Below are 17810 nucleotides of genomic sequence, written 5' to 3' on the forward strand. Positions count from 1 at the left end.
CTTGTTGCTAAACTAAACTACAGGCGTTGGAAACTAATGCAAGTTTATTAATCCAGCGCTTCATTAAGAAATAGAGTATTCAGGAGAGGGTTGTAGTGCAGCCCCCAACTCCCTTTGACCCCCAACCTCCCACCATCCACCTCCCCCGTTACTGTCCCCCTCTGGTCGACTTTAGGCTTGTTTGCTTGAAAAACGCGACACTAAAGGAGAAACTCGCAGACATCTGGCAATTAATAAAGCTCCCACAGAATGGCCGAAAAAAAAAAGGATTTCTTTGTGGAGCCGTGGACATTTCCTGATGGGTAGTGGGGCAGGGGGGAGGTATGGCCTCCCCAGCTGTGTACACATAGCCAGGACTGGCCTAGCACAAACAGTCTGGTCTCCATGCTGAGCCAAGGGCCATATGAGTCCTCAGTGCCTGCAAGCCCCCCGGACCTCCGCCCAGCCCATTCAATGGAGAACAGGCCTTGAAGGAGGTGCGGCCTGCCCTCTTCCTTGGGTTTTTCTTTACAAACGTGTAGTGTTACTGAGTCTGTCTGACAGAGCTATTAGTCTACATTTGCTGACTCCAAATGAAAGCCAGCTAACTTCCCCTCTAACTATTATTTAAGCGGTAGAAAGTTTAACCCCTCCTTTATCTTAAGTCTATTGCAGGTGCTTTCACTTGCAAAAGTTGACATTGCTTTTCAAGAAACAGAGCGAAATGTATGTCTGGAGAAAAAACAACTTGGAAAGGAAAATCGCACTGGGCGCACTGTGAAAACACACTGCCAGTGATTGCACAGTTATGTACATTAAACAGAGACGTATATACATGAAGGAGGATGACATTTTCTCTCTTACATAAATATTGAGACTTGAGACTTTTGATGGTGTCTGCTCCATGAGTCAGACTGGCCACACATCACAGTGGGTGGCAGCAGTACCGAATCACTGATTTACATTAGATACAGCCTTCCCCAAAATGTGGAAGCAGCAGTACTACCTCACCAAGATGGCAGTGACTGGCATGGGTCTTTAGGAGAGAGTAGACTATTCCATTTCCTACAGGGGTGTTCAACGCACAGCCTGTTCAGTCAATACACTATGTAACTCCCTTCTACTGTAATGGACTGTACCAGAGGTCATGTGATCTGTAGAGGCCCGGTTTTTGTGAAGGACATCGATGGGGTCGCCCCCCCGGCCCGGCTGTACATTCCATAGCAGAGCAGCGCAAACTAATCGCTAACATGTTTTGACTGAAATCTTGTTCCGTGCTGAACAGGGCCCCCCTATAATTGTTGTCCACATGGTAGAACCAATGCTGGGAAATTGCGCCAGAGAGTCCATTGTGCGGGGAGAGTAAATATGGCACGGACGCCGGAGATGCTGCATGTCAATTACAGCGCAGGGTGCCGGCAGAGTGGTACTCTATAATCAGCCCCGTCTCCTCCGTACCCTCTCATTACAGCCGTGGTGTGAATAGACATCAGCGGAATATGCGTTTGAGTGTGTGTATTTTAAAAAGGATGACCTCTGTGCAGTTATTTGGCATCTCTCCAATTTAATCACTGTACTTTCCTACAAGTTGAATAGTGCACCACAGTGAACTTTTATAAGGGCTGTTGGTGACGGGGTATTTTCCTCAGGGACAATTTCCTTCTGTCTCTGTTCTCTGCTAACATGGCAACGTTAGGGGCAGAGGTGAGGGGTTAAAGGGAAGTGTGGAGACCCTTAGAACAGAATCTAGGTACGTTTTATTTTTTTTAAACCCTGGCAGGGTGTGGGTGTAATTTATTGTGCCAGAGCAGTCCACAAACTAGCAAGTCATGTCTGGAAGTCCATTTGTAATGTTATTTTAAAGACAGGAGTGGCAAACTGTAAATTCTGCAATCATTACCCGCTCGTTCTGGGTAATGACTTTCCCTTCTCACTGGAATGGTATTCGGCACATGGAATATTTGTGCATTGGATGAGAGGGGATAGGGATTTTTTTGCCCTAATTCAGGAAAAGATTCCTCTCTAAAACTGAGGGATGCGACTTGGGGGGGAATTTTGATCTGGGCAAGGGTTAAAATTCTTAGCAGGACTCAGGAGGCTGTTAGCAGGTAGTGAGAGGGAAGGTGTGCGTCAGTCTGCAGCGCCAACAGCTATCGGCCTAGTGCTCCCCCAGTGTGTGTGTGTGTTGAGGCTGTATTTACACAGGGACTGTGCCAATCAAATCAAAAGCAGAGGCACCAGGGATGTATATTCCACTCGCCTCATCTCCCCTCCTGTTTATTGAGAAAACACACTTCCTTTACTCCCAAGTAAGGCTCTTAACAAGAGGAAGGGGCCCGGAGACTGAACAACCCCAGCAGGGCAAATATTATCTCTAGCTCATACCCACTACCTAGACCCTGCAGACACACACACAAGCTTTTGCAAACAGACAAACAAACAAAAAACACAAACCTGTGCAACACAGATATGATTCCCCTCACCTCCGTTCAGCCCGTCAGACTTTTTTAACTTGATTGTATTTCATGTTTTCCTGATAAATGGCCTCTGCAGCAGCAGGGAAAAGGAGCATCTCTATCCAGACAGAGTCACGGGCCGCAAGCAGGGAAATAAATAACAGGCTCGAGTACGTGACATAAATAACTGCTTTTACTGGCAGGTTGAGAACATTATTTGTCCGCTCTGGCTGGCCTTGTAAAGCACACATTCACAGAGGGAGGGAGGAGAGGGAGAGGAAGAAGAGAGGGAGGGCGGGGGGGGCATTGACTGTCCTGCTTAGGTGTCCTATAAATCACAGCGTTCAGAGGCCCAGGACCGCGAGCTTCCGGAAACATTAAACTCCTTACAGGAAAGACTAAGAGTTTCTAATATTTCCTTTCTGTCAGAGTGCCTTGACCCCTTTATTTCAGGCAGTGTGCTTTCTGCCCTTTGCCATTTAATGAGGATGAGGGTTAGTTCATTTTGTTATTTGCTTTAATTGATTTACCTACTCCTGTGTTCCTTACTGGAATGCAACCGGGGTTAACATTTGCTCTAAAGTGTGATTAGTGCATTGTAAACCACATATTTCAGTGCGTTGTCCCCTTTGTCCTATGCTGGAGGTTGACCAGCTTTTTCCCTTTTTAAACTGCATTATGTTCACCTTCCAAACCGGAGCAAGAGCACGGTATATTTCTGTATATTTGACACACTGATGCGCACAAGTAGCATAACATCTTAACTATGTGCAGTAAAAAATGTACTAAACTTAAAAAGGTGCAGTAAAGGTTGGTTGGTAAATGAATTTTAGCTGACGCAGGATTTGCTTGCTGATGAAGGCCGAAGGAGCTGGAGGGGTAGAAAAGGAAAAGCAAATGAAAGGAGGTAGTTTGAGTGGCAGAATGAGGGAAAACAAAGACATAGGGAGAAAGGAGGGAGAGAAAGAAGAAGGGGTTGGTTGGGGGGGGTGAGGCACACTTGCTTGTAAAAGGTTTCATCTATAAAAGAGCTGTAATCAGGAGAAATTGCTTCAGAATGTTGCCAGCATTCCCCAAATCCCCCCCCAACCCTCTATCCCTGCCACCATCCCCCATTACTAACCCCTCTGCGTTGGGAAAAAGAGCGTTCTCAGGCTATGGAGCTCACAAGCCGCTGTCTGATTTTCCAGCTGTGTACAGGGGCTGCTACTCTCAGCCCCAGAGATATTCAGCTCTGACTGGGTAATTGTTAGTGGGCCCATCAAAGCCCGAGTCTATTGTTTGGTCGGCTCCACACTTTCTTGTGCAGCCCTGTGTGTGTGTGCGTACGCTTTCTGTTCTCCTCAGTTCCGAAGAGAAGTTTGCGACCCATCCAATTTCTTTTTTGGTAAAATAAGATTTCGTGTTTGTTTTTGTTCTTGTAACTCCCCTGCTTCCGCATTAGTCTTTCCTTTTTGTCTGATTTAAATGATTTAGGCGCGTAAAGTTCCAGGAGCTCGAGTTTCAGGGCATTTTTTTTCTGTTAATTTCTTTTAGATCAAAGTCGCAGAGAATTGACTGGCTGGAACTTCAGACATTTTCTGCTCCGATTCTAAACTGATTTCTTTCCATCTCCCAGCCATGTTGATGAATTGTATCCACCCTGAGGTTTTGGGTGGTCTTGCAGATTAACTTCCATGTCAGCCAGCTCTGTAGATGGTAGTTTAAAATTTCGCTCTGGTCTTAGGACATTTTATGATCCCTTCCTGCTCTCAGGAAAGTTGTGATTTTGGAGGGAAAATGGTGTGAGAAAGCCAGGAGTTGTGTCAGTGTAGGAGTGTGTTGCTCTGGTTCCTGTCCATCATCGTTATCATCGTGTTTCATAAAGCCCATGTGCTCATGTGTAAACCAAATAAAGAATTGTTGTGTTTAGGATTGTAAATATGAGGAACTGTCCTACATAATGAGTTGGGGGGGTCTGCAACCACTAACCCAACCATGTTGTTGAAACAGTCTAACTTGCATCAAGAAATGGCCAGATCGATTCTTATTATTCTTATTGTTTGTGTCACAGCATCTCACCAAAACCATTTCCTGTTACAATCCGCTTGCAAAATTAATTGAACAAAACAACAACAATAATAATAATGTGAACATACTGTCTATCATAAGGGACACTCTCATTGACACTAAAGGCTGGTTTGTACCGACTTCTCCTGGATGGAGATCTGTCCTAGAGTCTATAGTCATGAGAGGGTGGGGATGGGGGCTGGCAGGAGGAGGATCGTAAAAAAATCAGAGTCCAGGACACGTCTGGACACATCTGGACCAGAGGCAGGGCCTTCAGTGAGAGCCCTCGTTCCCAGTCAGGCAGGACTAATCAATCCCAGATGTTTGTTCCTCGCTCAGCGGGCCATCAGGCCTTGGAGGGGACTCGCATTCCTGGACTCAAATTGTCCAGGAAGATCGTCAGGTCACGGGCATGAGCAAGAGAGTAGAGTAGGGGGTGGGGGGAGCACGGGGGTGGGGGTCTGCCTCTCTTCTCCCCTGACCTACTTTCAGCACAGTGCCTTTCTTCATTAACCACAAAGGAGCCACAAAGATGACGTGGTGTACCTGCAGGAAATGGGGAAACCAATAACGCTGCGCCTGCACTGTGGCTGGATCTGCTTTGGGTTTTTACAAGCTGCAGGCTAGTTACAGCGATGTAGCAGCAAAGGCAATGTGACTTATATTATTCAAACGCAGCTAGAAGTCTGTCTGGTTAAATTCCCTCCAGAAAATGTAAAAGTGTGGTAAAAATAGAGAAAAACATGTTGCACTTTTGTTGCGTTAATGAAAAAATACATTTTCAAGTTTTTCCCAGAATAATAATACTATTATGTTCTCTAGTTTAATTTTTCCCTAACAAAGCATAATACAAAGTTTCAAGTCACTGCAGAAGTTAATAAGGCTGCCTGCACAGAAGAAGCCATCATTAGGAATCACAGTTTGATTATGTGCAATTGAGTGGACATTATTGCTTTCATGATTGCAGTTGTGGGCTATTGTATTTGACTTCTGAAGGGCAGTTAACAAGATTAAACGCTGGTAAGCAGCCCTGTGAGCTTGCCTTCAAAGTCCTCTCCATTTTCCCAGAATGAATCACCAGGAGTGACTTTATCCGGCACAAAAAGGGTTTCATTTCCATCAAGCCCAGAGAAATCCTTCCCTCCTCTCATTCAAGTATTTTTAAACCTAAAACATGCTCTGTAGTAATGTCTTGCTTCACCGAGAACAAAATGAACCACGGAGGCCTTCAGTTAATGGTGTCGAATGTGTTATTGTGAGCAGAGGATTAAGTATCTCGATGGGGACTTGCAGGACGAGCATCGGAGTTTAAGTGCCCCAGTGCAAAATTAGTTTTGCTCATTTTGGTTTCCGACCCTAAAATCCAGCTACAATTCTGAACAGAATGTAATTTCTCTCTCCTCTGCCTGCATGGTATGCTGTGTATTTCTAGCTTTGCATCTCTGTGATTCCTTTTAAGAAATTGGGAGAGATTTTTCTCTCTCTGTGGGGCAGAGAAATCAGTGCCAATCGTCCCATACAGAGGCTGCATTTAAGCTCAGTTATTGAAACTTAGTGTTGCAACTGTGACAAAAGCTAACATGTTTTTCTACACCCCCACCCCCCCACCCCCCCTCTCTCTCCCCCCCAGATTACAGAACTGGGCCCTGCTTCACTCAGGTCAACAACCAAATGTGCCAGGGTCAACTGAGTGGCATCGTGTGCACCAAGACCCTATGCTGTGCCACCATTGGCCGAGCTTGGGGTCACCCCTGTGAAATGTGCCCCGCCCAGCCACACCCCTGCCGACGTGGATTCATCCCCAACATCCGCACAGGGGCTTGCCAGGGTGAGGCGCACGGGTCCGTGGAGGACCGCACCCCCACACACACATTTACTCATCATTACTTTCGTCACAGTTTCCTTGTTTGTTGTGTATATGTATGTACTCTGTATATGTATATTAATCAAGCCCCTCAAGCAAAGACATTCAGATTGCTTACATGAACTGAGCTTATTAGAAACAGGCTCCTCTGAAGGCATCTTGGCTGGGGATCAATGGCTTGTGCCAGCCTCAGAAAATGAAGGCAGCTTGGCTGGAAAGTGTATTATATTTAAACATGGCATAATGCAATCACCTATTCATATATGCTGTACTTTTTACGGTCCCTGAACAATGTCAGAGACTCCTTTGATGGACCACAGACAGCTGGAGACTACAGAATGAATAGATGGCGGGTCGTGGAGGCACTTCTGGAAGCTAAAGCGATGCTATTATTTTTTATGCTAAAGATGCCAAATGCTGATTCAGGGCCAGTCAGTCCAGACTTTGTGCTAATAAAGTGATAATGTGTGAAAAGAAAAGAGTATGAGGTGATAAATGGCCTTCCTTCTCATAAAAAATACAAAATAAAATCATCAGACATCTAATAGTTTAGGAGGCATTTGTTTCCGGCTGGACTCCGCCTAATAACCTGTGTTCAACATTTCAGCAGCCATTCATTACATTACACTGTTAAAAAAAAAATAAGGGCGCTTTCTTTTTATATGATTACTGCATTTGTGATGACAGGAATCCTTCGGTCCTTTGGGACTGAATGGCTTAAGCTGAATAATTTTTAACAAGAAGCAGCTGTGGGTCGAGGTGATCCCGGGGCCGGGTCTATCTGATGGGTGGCGAGCGATGAACTGTAACCTTGAATCCACCAGATAGTAAACATGGCCCTCGATGGGAACAAGGGGCTTATTCTATATTCTGCGTGTAACAATGGTCTCTCTCTCCCTGTCCGGTTCCAGATGTGGACGAGTGTCAGGCCATTCCTGGGCTGTGCCAAGGGGGGAACTGCGTCAACACCGTGGGCTCCTATGAGTGCAAGTGTCCGGCGGGACACCGGCAGAGCGAGAGCAACCAGAAGTGCGAGGGTGAGTGAGGGGCAGCTGACAGCTTGGGTTCGTGATCTGAGCAGTGGGCATTCCTGAGATTTGATGCATCTGAAATAGTGCTTCGTCATTCACCGTACTAAGTGCAACACCATCACAAAGCCTTATTAGGTCCCATTTCCTACCCTGGACAAAATGTGAAAATTGCCCGTTCTGATTCGTTACTGTGGAGTGCACCGTTGGGCCACAGGGGAAACGGTCAAGCAAATCGTACAAAGAAAAAAAAAAAAACAGCTAAGTGGCGAATGAGCATCCCGAAAGATTCATGTGACTAAAAGAACAGGCTGCCATCCTCCTGTCTAAAAGAACTTCACCACTCCATAGTCTATAGAATGGGTGGTCTTCCCACATTATTAAGAGTTGGAATGCATTTCCTTCATATAATATCGGTCCTGTTTAGAGTGTCTTCTAATTGTGTATTAATAGTTCCTGGAACATCAGTGTCATGGAATAGTTAAGCACAGTTTTGGGAGACTAGGCCACAGTTCACTTTCGAACACACTGTAAGTGAGAGTGGACATACGCTAACCCTGCGCTGATTGGCTGGAATCTAAACAATGCACAGTAAAAACAAACCAGGCTTTCTGGAAATCAGGATATAAACTTCTTTGAATCCCAACCTTCTCTCCAGGGCCCCCGAGTTTTTGCTCTCACTGGAAGGAAGTTGAGGCCTGACTTGGACACAATGCATGCGATTTTTCACATCTTGTCTCGGGTTGAAGGGGAGGGACTTGTACAGTGCAGTACAGACCGGCACAGGATAGTATAGCTGTGTTTCTCTCCTCGGCCTGCTGGTATCGGCCGGTACGGAGAGATTAGGCCCATGATTTCCCCAGGAGACATGAGCTGAGGAGAAAATGAGTCTCTTGAGAGCGTGGGTGTGTTTGTGAGGGTATTGTACTGCAACATCTGGGTAAAGATGGTCTAGCTACATACTCACAATGACGGTACGCATAATATGCGAGTCTAATATGGAAGGAAGAATCCAAAACCGTGGCCGGGGGTTGCTGGGTAGTCTATGATGAGTGCACTTTCACAGCCAAGTGTCTAGATGGTTTCGTTCCTTAAAATCAAAAACAAAAGTATCAGATTTTTGAAGAAAGATGAAGACCTGCAGGGTTTTGTATCAAAAGAAGACCTGCAGGGTAGCATCACCAGAAGGGGCTTGGTCAGTCAGATTTTGTTTTTCTTCTTCTTGCTGAGGGGCCAGGTCAGTTCTTTTGAAACGGGCCCTGATCCCTGTTAGTCGGCTGAGGGTTACTGCTTCATAAGAGACAGCTCAGTCATGGAGCATCCCTTTAATTAAGATGACGGGCAGCACTGGACTTCTAAGCAGCCCATCAGGCTGGTAAAAGGCCGGATTGTCTTAACCACACCATGACGGAGCGCCTGTTAGCCGCGTCTGCTGGGAAAAAGGGTCTGTTTGTTCTTTGATGCTCGGGGCTGTCAAAGAGGAGGATGTTAATTACAGGTCAATGGAGGATTTTAGTGGAACAGATTCTGGTCAGCCAGGTATTTGCCTGTGTAGTCTAACCCCTGGGATGGGGGGAAGGTGTGTGTGTGTGTGTGTGTGTGTGTGTAAGAAACCCCCTTTCACTGCAGCCACGGGATGGTCAGTTTTAAAAAGGGTATGATACAAATTGGAAGAAAATTTTAATGTAGACCATTTCATAAAATATTCAAAATCTTAATCTTAACCTAATAAAACATAGATGGTGACTCAGTTAATGTAATAAAAGACTGTTTTTTTTTTTTGCTACCAATGAAACTTTCCTCCAGAAATTCTGAAAATAAATGTCAAAATATAATACTATAAATCAAGCAGGGAAAATGCAATTGTATTTAGTTAATTGTTCTTGTTGAGCAACTTCTGTAATGGAGGAAGGTGTTTTAGCAAAGAAACACAATGGATCATTAGTTTGCTTTTTAATTTGACATTTGAAAGCTGTTCTGTGAGGGTGTCCCCCGTCTTAGATGTGGCAATGAGTACGTTTTCATTTTTAGACGCATTCTGAGGCGAAGCAGAGGAAAGTAGTGGTAATTTTCAGCTGGGAGACTAAAGAACTCTGAGTGGGAAAAGATTTGCTCATTATTGTACAAAAACCTCCCCCAATCCCTTCACACACACACACACACACACACAGGCTAGCCTGCCTTTTCAGTGACCATTTATCCAGGTGGCAGACATTTCCTTTTCAATACAGCAGTCTGTCTGCAGTGGGCAAAGTCTAGTCCTATTCATCTGGACTGCTGACTTTGGGGGTTTTCACTCTTTTATGCTTTTTTTATGACTCCAGACGACCAGTGCAGTTGGGCAGCCCTCCGCAGGGGGAAACACGGTGCCCCTTAGCAGTGGTAGCTGCGTGTGCGTCACTACTGAAACCCCAGCTTGTGCCCCCCCCCACCCCCTATTATGGAATAAAAATTACATTTCTATTCTTAATGCATCGCCCATATAGGTCATACATTTTATATATAATGATATATGGCTCCCATGCCGACGTCTACATTAAAAAAAATAAAAAGTAAAACCCCATTAAACCTGTTCCTTCCTTGAAGATATATATATATTAAAATGGCATTGGTTCTGCATAGTATGGACATTAAAAGCCTTTATATATACAGGGCTTACTTTTATTGCGTTCTGCATCAGTGTTCAGTGAGTCAGGGGACATGGTTCCATACTTCGAAGACATGAACAAAAAGTACAGTTTCCTCCTGGAGAAGTGAGCTGCTCTGGAAACAGTTTCACTTTAATGCCGTGCATGGCGGGGTCATCTGAATTGGCTTACAATGGGAAAGTCACACTTCCTACATGTTAAGCCATAACAAAACAGCTAAACAAACGCAATGCCTAGAACAGTCACTTTATTCTGCATGAAGAAAAGGCAGCTAACAGTAAAATACGTTCTTGTACTCTTTTTTGCAATTCTGGTTTATTCCTACCAACAATGTCTGGAGATATAAACTCACTTACTCGGTTAATGAACCAAGATGCTCTTCTAATTCAACTTCCTCGAGCTGCATTTTACCATGGGGACAATTGGTATGTGTGGTAGATGCCTGTAGATCTTGAAAGTCTTAGTGTCTCCTCACTGTCTATATCGTGTGGCCCCTGTGCTACAGTCTTCGGGCCCTGTTCTGAACAGTGTAGGTGTGTTTATTGTGTGTGCTTAACTGTGCGTGCGTGCGTGTGGTGTATTTTCTAGACATCGATGAGTGCACTACCATCTCTGGCGTCTGTGATGGTGGGGAGTGTACGAACACGGCAGGCAGCTACGTTTGCACTTGTCCCCGAGGATACGTCACCAGCACAGATGGCTCCAGATGTGTCGGTAAGTCTCCTCCGCCACCCTCCGGTCAAACACACCAGCCCTTGTCTGGCGTCTCAATGTATGACCAGAGTTTTCTTATATTATATTTCTTATATGTATTTTTCCTATAGATTATTTCAGCATTCCTTTTCTGATCTAGCACAGAGCTCTGCTGAGCTATAACATTCAGTTATCCATTCGAAAAATTAGAACAAACGTTTAACAAAAAAGAATAACCATTATACACAGTTACGCTACAGATCTAGGTTGTGTTTATGAACAATTGGAATAGAATTGCTCTGCAAATTATTCTAGAAGATATGTTTCAAATCCCTTTCCAGGCAGGATAAATATTTAAGGCATCAGTTTTTGGTAGGAAGTGTTTAATACAAAGAGAATGCACCGAACATTTATTTTATTTTCCAACATCCGAAGTGAAAAGCTCAGTTTTCTTGGGCTGCAGGCCTAAGCCGAAAAAGCTGATGACTTTAATTGGCAAACCGTGCATTTAACATGACTGGGCACAGGAATATTGTATTAAAATACACTCTGAATGATTTGTTTGTTCCTGGGCCGTGTTCTCCATTTTCTGCCATCTGTATGAGATTTTTCATTTGGTTTTTCCCCATTTCTTCTAAAGTATTTGTTTGTTTGCTTTTCTTGAAATGGAAATGACAGCCTTTAAACACTCGGCAAACTTTACGTTGATTCCGCAAGAGAGATTTTGCTGCTCGCCATTGGAGCATTTAGCGCTAATGTAAACGCAGCTGGGATCACTTACACCCCCTGGGAGCGATCAAATTCAACACCAGGATAATAGAGACAGGCCAGGGACGACTAGAAAATTGCGCACTCTGATTTTTCACGCAAAACTGTGCCAGTGACGGAAAAAATTACGTTTGCGGTCATTTTCCTACAAAAAAGAAGAAAAAGTAAAAAAAACGTCTTTGTTTGACATGATATAGAGCATGCGTTGACAAACTGACATGCAGACTGATTGGAAACATGCACGTGGGAAATGTTACGATAGGTGTTGTTCGGTATCGGGTGAGACAGTACACAAAGGGAGTGGATGGGGGAGGGGGCGGTTGGTGTCTAGGCAATCTGAGACCGGCTCTGTGGGTTGTACTTTGCCTTTGAGAACATGTCTAACATGTGTCTGGTAACCATTTTACTGTAGTTCTACCGTGCGATTGGTCTGCCAGCATTTGGTACCATACGTCTCCCTACTGGGCTTTTACCCCACTCTCAGTGTCACCAAACTGTGCTGTCCTCCTACCTGGTCGTACCATAATCTGCTTTCTCAGTGGCCACGCTCCCTCCGTCTCCAGTTGTGCCATCCCCTCAGTCAGTCCGAGACACGCAGGCCTAGGCATCACACGGCGGCAGCTTCCCCCAGCTCACATCCCATCGCGCCAGGGCAGCGATGCACAATATTGTTTCTGGCTGAGCGTCTCGTTTCTGTCTCCTGGGTCATCCCTGCTTCTCTCACCCTCCCTCCTTCTCTCATTCTCTCTCTGTCTCTCTCCCTACAATGGTCCTACTCCATTTTTTTCTTTCTCACCCAACCTTTGTCTTTCCATCATACCATCACGAGGAATGAGAATCAAAAGAAAAAAAAGTTAAGAGAAACCCAGGCCATTTATCAAAAGTACTCCAGCACTCATTGCGGGGCAGAAGTGAGCCTTAAGCCAATTAAATTAATTATGAACTCTTATCTTGTTCCCATCTCTTTCCTTTCAGCTATTGCCCCAGCGCATGTGGTATCACGGGCCACAGCCATTAGATTGATTCACATCCCTGAGGTCAACCCCTCGTCCCCCATTGTACAGTCAGACCCTCATCCAACCTGAGCCCCCACAAAGTGGAAAAAGCGCCCCTGCTAACTAGTGACCCAGATTCCTTGATCGGATCAGCAGGCCCCCCTCCCTACCCCGAACCCCCTCGCTCCCCGGTGAGGTGAACAGGGGGTCTTGGAATGTCGGGGGTGGGGGGGCTGACTTTTGGAAGGGCTGCTGCTGTGCTGGCTCTGAACTGTGCGGAGAAAACTCGCAGGTCGACACTAATCAGTCCTAATGCGCTGTCGCACTGTAAAAACCTCACTCTGTAAAAATGTTTGCAAAATGAAAGCATGCATTTGTGTGCGAGGTCTGTTTCCAATTTCCATCATCGCCCCCCCCCTCTGCTTTCTAAAAGCCCCCCATCTCCTCCTCCTCCTCCTCCTCCTCCTCCCCCCTCCCCCTTCCTGCCCCCAGCTGGTCTTCTCTCGGGGGAGCCGCGCAGCGCTGTTTAAAGTGTGCTGCTGCAGCCTCAGACGAACAGCTTCTCATGTCCGATGGAATTGGCTCGGATTGCTCCACATGGAGCTGATTAATTCCAGACTGCTGGCTCGTTAGTGTAGTTAATCGCTTAGCACCCCCACCCACCCACCCCCGGTCTCCCCTTGCCTTAACCAACACATACACACATACCCCCTTCTCCAATAAATACCCCCCAAAACCCAACCCCTAAAAAAACAGACTAAAATGAACAAGCCTCTTGGATCAAGGTGTAAATGACCCTCTGACTGCTGGTAGCTCACAGTGGAGAGGTGACCTTAACAAGCCCCTTCCTTATAAACCCACTGAGTGACTTCCTATCAGAGTACCCTCCTTTTCTTGGCATGTGGAGGTACCTTGATTGCGCTGTGATGCAGGAGCACTTCTTGGTTTCCACCTCCTCATAGGTCAGCGCTCAACCCTCCCTCTGGTCTGTGTTCCTGCCTAATCACAGGCATATGCTAATGCTCCTGCACTGTTAAAATAAATTAAGGGCCGAATTGAATTATCCATTTGATTAAATTATACATGACTCAAGCAGTGATGTTTGTTTGTTTGTTTGTTTTTCTTTGCAGGAACGATCCCTGAGAGATATTATGTACGATTATAGTAATCTTTTCTGAAACGCACACCTACAGAAGTATATGTATGCATAGAGTTTAGAGTGAGTTATAAGGGCAGGATTGCCGTCACCCAAAGAAAACATGAATGAAAAACCTCAAGTTTGCTGGAAGCTCTCAGTTCTTCACACGTTCATCGAATTTATTAACGCTGATTGAAAACTAGGATGGGTTCACAAAAAGTTGCCAGGTTGTTGTGGTTTTTCCAGCTCTTGCTATGTGAGGTATGACCCTGTGTTTCTGTGTGGAGCCGGAGGTGGTTTTGGATCAAGCGTATGGAAGGTTGATTACTCACTCTCCCACTGTCTCTCCTCTCCCCCGCTTTCTCTCCCGGTCTCTGTGTTTGCAGACCAGCGAGTGGGCACCTGTTTCTCTGCCTTGGCGAGTGGCCGCTGTGCAGGAGAGCTGAATGGACAGTACACCAAGATGCAGTGCTGCTGCGACACTGGGCGGTGCTGGGCCGCTGGGCACATTCCCGAGATGTGTCCCGTCAGGGGCTCCGGTGAGTGCCTGGGCGCTCATCATCACATCACAGGGAAAATGACTAGAGTTTTGACAGAGGTACAGAGGAATAAAGCTGGGTGATAACTGGATCAGCCAAGTGATTATTGCTACCTTAGTCAGGACTCGAACCAAAGGTGGAGTAACTTGTGCAATGACAGATCGGCCATTACACCACAATTGTTCCTCAACTTGGGGATTCTTAATTTGGTAATAGATTTATTAAGGATTGTGTGAGGATATCCTATTATGGTCCAGAGATCTGAAAGGTCATTGGGCTCATGTTTTCAAATTTGCCATTACTGGTAGATGCTATTTTGTCGTTTTGAGATACATTGGGATGTTTATGTTAATGGCCAACCTCAAGATGAATACCAGAAAAGTTGGCATCCCCCTCATATTTTTCAAGTGAGACGACTCCCTCAGCTACAGTCCCCATCTGCTTCTGTAATGTACCAACACTTAAATAATTGTACGTCTTGTACACTTGCTCAACACCCGAGTGAACAGTCACAACAACACAACCTTGATATCCCCCATCTTATTCCAGCGCCCATCGTTTGGAGCTGGGTGTGTTACTCAAGGCATCGGGTTTGTTATTCGTTGTTTGTTATTTTTCTGTGCGACCTGTTGCAAATCTCACCGTCGTTTTCACACGAGCCCCGACTTGCTCACTTTTCTGCGGGGCGAGAGGCCAGACACAGTGACTGCCTCCCTGTCAAACAAGCAGCAGTGATTCAGGACAGGAAATACTGGATTAACTAATCTTTGAAGGAGGCCCATGTGACATCACTCCAATGATTATGGTTCATTTTTCCTGAGAAAATACAAAAAAGACATGTACCTAGAGACTGAGGGCTCGGGTAATAACTAAAGTCACTAAATTCAGCTCTTACACCAAAATTGGCTTATTCCCCAGGTAGTATGAACTCGGCCTACATAGCCTGCTCACAATTTTCAGGCTTCTTATTTTTTGCTCTAAGCCCCCGCTCCCTCCTTCTCATTAAAAAGGAGGGCCTCTTTTTGGCTTCGAGGAGAGCCCATTACAGACACAGCCCAGACTCCTAATTCAGTAAACTGTTGGAGCAATGACCCAGGTCCAATGCTGCTCCTATTAGGAAATTAAGCTCAAACTCTCCCTATGGATGTCTCTTTAGTGAATAAATAACTTTTGTTTCCATAAAGAAAACATTTTAACAAGCAATTCATTACCCAACACGTACAGTAATCCGAGGGGGGCCGAGCCTCAACTTTTCACTTTGAAGAGGGGGTTCAGAGGTCCACCACTTTCTCCTGCGTAAGTGGGAAAGGGGTGATGGAGCATTTTAGGCTCGGCAGTGTCAAAACTCTGTGTGAATGTCCCCTGTTCTCCCTGCATTATGTCTTCCTCTTCTCCCTCCGCTACTTCAGATGAGTATCGTCGGCTGTGCATCGAAGGGGTCCCATATGGCACGGGGAACAATGGAGGGGGCTTCCCCATTGGGATGGACTTCAACTACGGGTACAAGTTGAACCCCGGAGGCGGAGGCAGCAACGGGGGTCATCACGGCAATGGCGGCATTGGAGGCATAGGGGGGAACGGAATGCCCAACATCGGTAAGTGTGGTTGTCAGCTTTTTGTTGTGTGTGATTATTTTACACGGTTGCACATTCCGGAACACAGAACACTCGGTTCCACATATGAATTACTGTTCCCATATGCTTACAAAATTTAATAAATAAATAAATAAATAAATGTGGACATACATTTCATTAGCTCTCAAAGACGAAGGGAAATCAGTTGGAATTATTGTGACGACCCCTCTTCCCTGTGTGTTTGTTTGCAGGCACGGTCAAACTGAACGAGACTTCCATCGACGTGTGCAAGCACTTCACTAACCTCTGCCTGAACGGCCGCTGCATCCTCACGCACTCCAGTTACCGGTGCGAGTGCAACATGGGCTACCGGCAGGATGTGCGGGGAGAGTGTATCGGTAGGTGCCACCGCTCTCAAGCTTTCTCAATGTTTTTCCTCCCTTACACATTATTTTCCACCTCTCCTCCTCCAAGCAGTGAGATGAAGCAATAACAGATGTAGCCTGTTCGTTTGCTGCATCTTGCTGCCGATTTTTCCCTTCTGCATTCCTGGTTAAGGTCCCGATAGCGTTTCACACCGGAGGACAGCGTGTGTAAAACCATAGTGTGGATGTCGAACAGTGCTGTAAAACACCGCGAGAGACACCCTCTTTAGTCAGACATGGCAGTTGTCCGACGGGTGCAGCTGCTGTCTCTGCTGCCACCTTCAGAGCAGCTGAAGAATTGTCCGGTTTCCTCAAGAGTGTAGTACAATACAAAACAATTTGTGCCATGTAGGCTTCAAAAATGTACTTTTTCAGGAAGCAAATTATATAAATACTAGCTAACAATCTAACGGAATAAGTATGCTTTTCAACTTTTGAGCATAGCTGTGAAAACATAATCAATCAGTACAATTCAAATAATTTTGTGTCATTTTAAAATACTTTAAAACTTAATTCAGAGCTTTTACGTGAATGTTAGTGTTATCATGGGGAGTAAGAAGCATTTCTCCCCCCTTCATTGGTTTGTTTTTGTCCCCGGCTCTCAGATGTGGATGAATGTGTCAGCAATCCCTGCGTCAATGGAGACTGCGTGAACACTCCTGGATCGTACCACTGCAAGTGTCATGAGGGCTTCCAGGGCACCTCTACCAAACAGGCCTGTGTTGGTATGTCCCTGCTCTTATAAAGCCTTTCAGTACCTCCTCATTACTCTATAGGCACTATTCCCTAGCAATAAATATATAATTTTTAATCCACTAAAACCTTTGTCATCAATTGTATATGAATCCATGACCTTTTTTAACAACAAAAAACAACATGAAAAATAGCCTGTCCATCTCTCCCTAGACATCGACGAGTGCATCCTGAACGGGGTGATGTGCCGCAACGGCCGCTGTGTCAATACTGACGGCAGCTTCCAGTGCATCTGCAACGCTGGCTTTGAGCTCACACCAGACAGCAAGAACTGCATAGGTGTGTATACAGCTAGAGCCATCCAATCCACTCATCCAGATGTTCCTCAGAGGCACGTTGGGCCCGATTGTGCATTGTGGGTAAACTCTGATCTGCCAAAGTGAACGTCTCACTCCTTGGACTATGGAATGCGTAGTTTGTTCATCTCACAGTCCAAAGCTTGGTCACGGCTTGGTGATGGTACTGAACGAGGAGCAGCCCAGTCTCATGCATGCCAACGTTGCAATGGCACAGAATCTTACCCACTAGTGTGTATTCTGGTGTCATATTCTGGTGTTTTACTGATTATTTAATAGCTATACCTTTAACGGACTTGAGTACACCAACCAAAGAGCAAGTTTTTACATAAAATGGTAAAGATGTTTTATTTATGTTTTTAAAGAGTGCCTATATGCAATCTTTCTTCAAATGCTTGGGTTGAAGTATGACTTGTGAAAGCACTGTGAGTAAGTGCCTGAGCAATGGAGCTTCCCCTTCTCAATCCTGCCATTTCAGACCACGACGAGTGCACCACCACCAACATGTGTCTCAACGGGATGTGCATCAACGAAGACGGCAGCTTCAAGTGCATCTGCAAACCCGGCTTCACCCTGGCACCCAACGGCCGCTACTGCACTGGTAC

The 17810-nt window shown here is 45.6% G+C and overlaps 1 protein-coding gene across 1 annotated transcript in view; it reads left to right on the forward strand.

The window, feature by feature from the left end:
• fbn3 (fibrillin 3) overlaps window positions 1–17810 on the forward strand; it is a 60432-nt gene that overhangs the window by 15160 nt on the left and 27462 nt on the right. Inside the window, exons 7-15 of the mRNA XM_066696069.1 lie at window positions 6115–6312; window positions 7260–7385; window positions 10613–10738; window positions 14005–14157; window positions 15567–15752; window positions 15983–16129; window positions 16762–16881; window positions 17063–17188; window positions 17684–17806. Coding sequence (XP_066552166.1) covers window positions 6115–6312; window positions 7260–7385; window positions 10613–10738; window positions 14005–14157; window positions 15567–15752; window positions 15983–16129; window positions 16762–16881; window positions 17063–17188; window positions 17684–17806 — 1305 coding nt within the window. The remainder of the gene's footprint in view (window positions 1–6114; window positions 6313–7259; window positions 7386–10612; window positions 10739–14004; window positions 14158–15566; window positions 15753–15982; window positions 16130–16761; window positions 16882–17062; window positions 17189–17683; window positions 17807–17810) is intronic.

The sequence above is a fragment of the Amia ocellicauda genome, chromosome 22 (genome assembly GCF_036373705.1).
Source record: "Amia ocellicauda isolate fAmiCal2 chromosome 22, fAmiCal2.hap1, whole genome shotgun sequence".
NCBI lineage: Eukaryota > Metazoa > Chordata > Actinopteri > Amiiformes > Amiidae > Amia > Amia ocellicauda.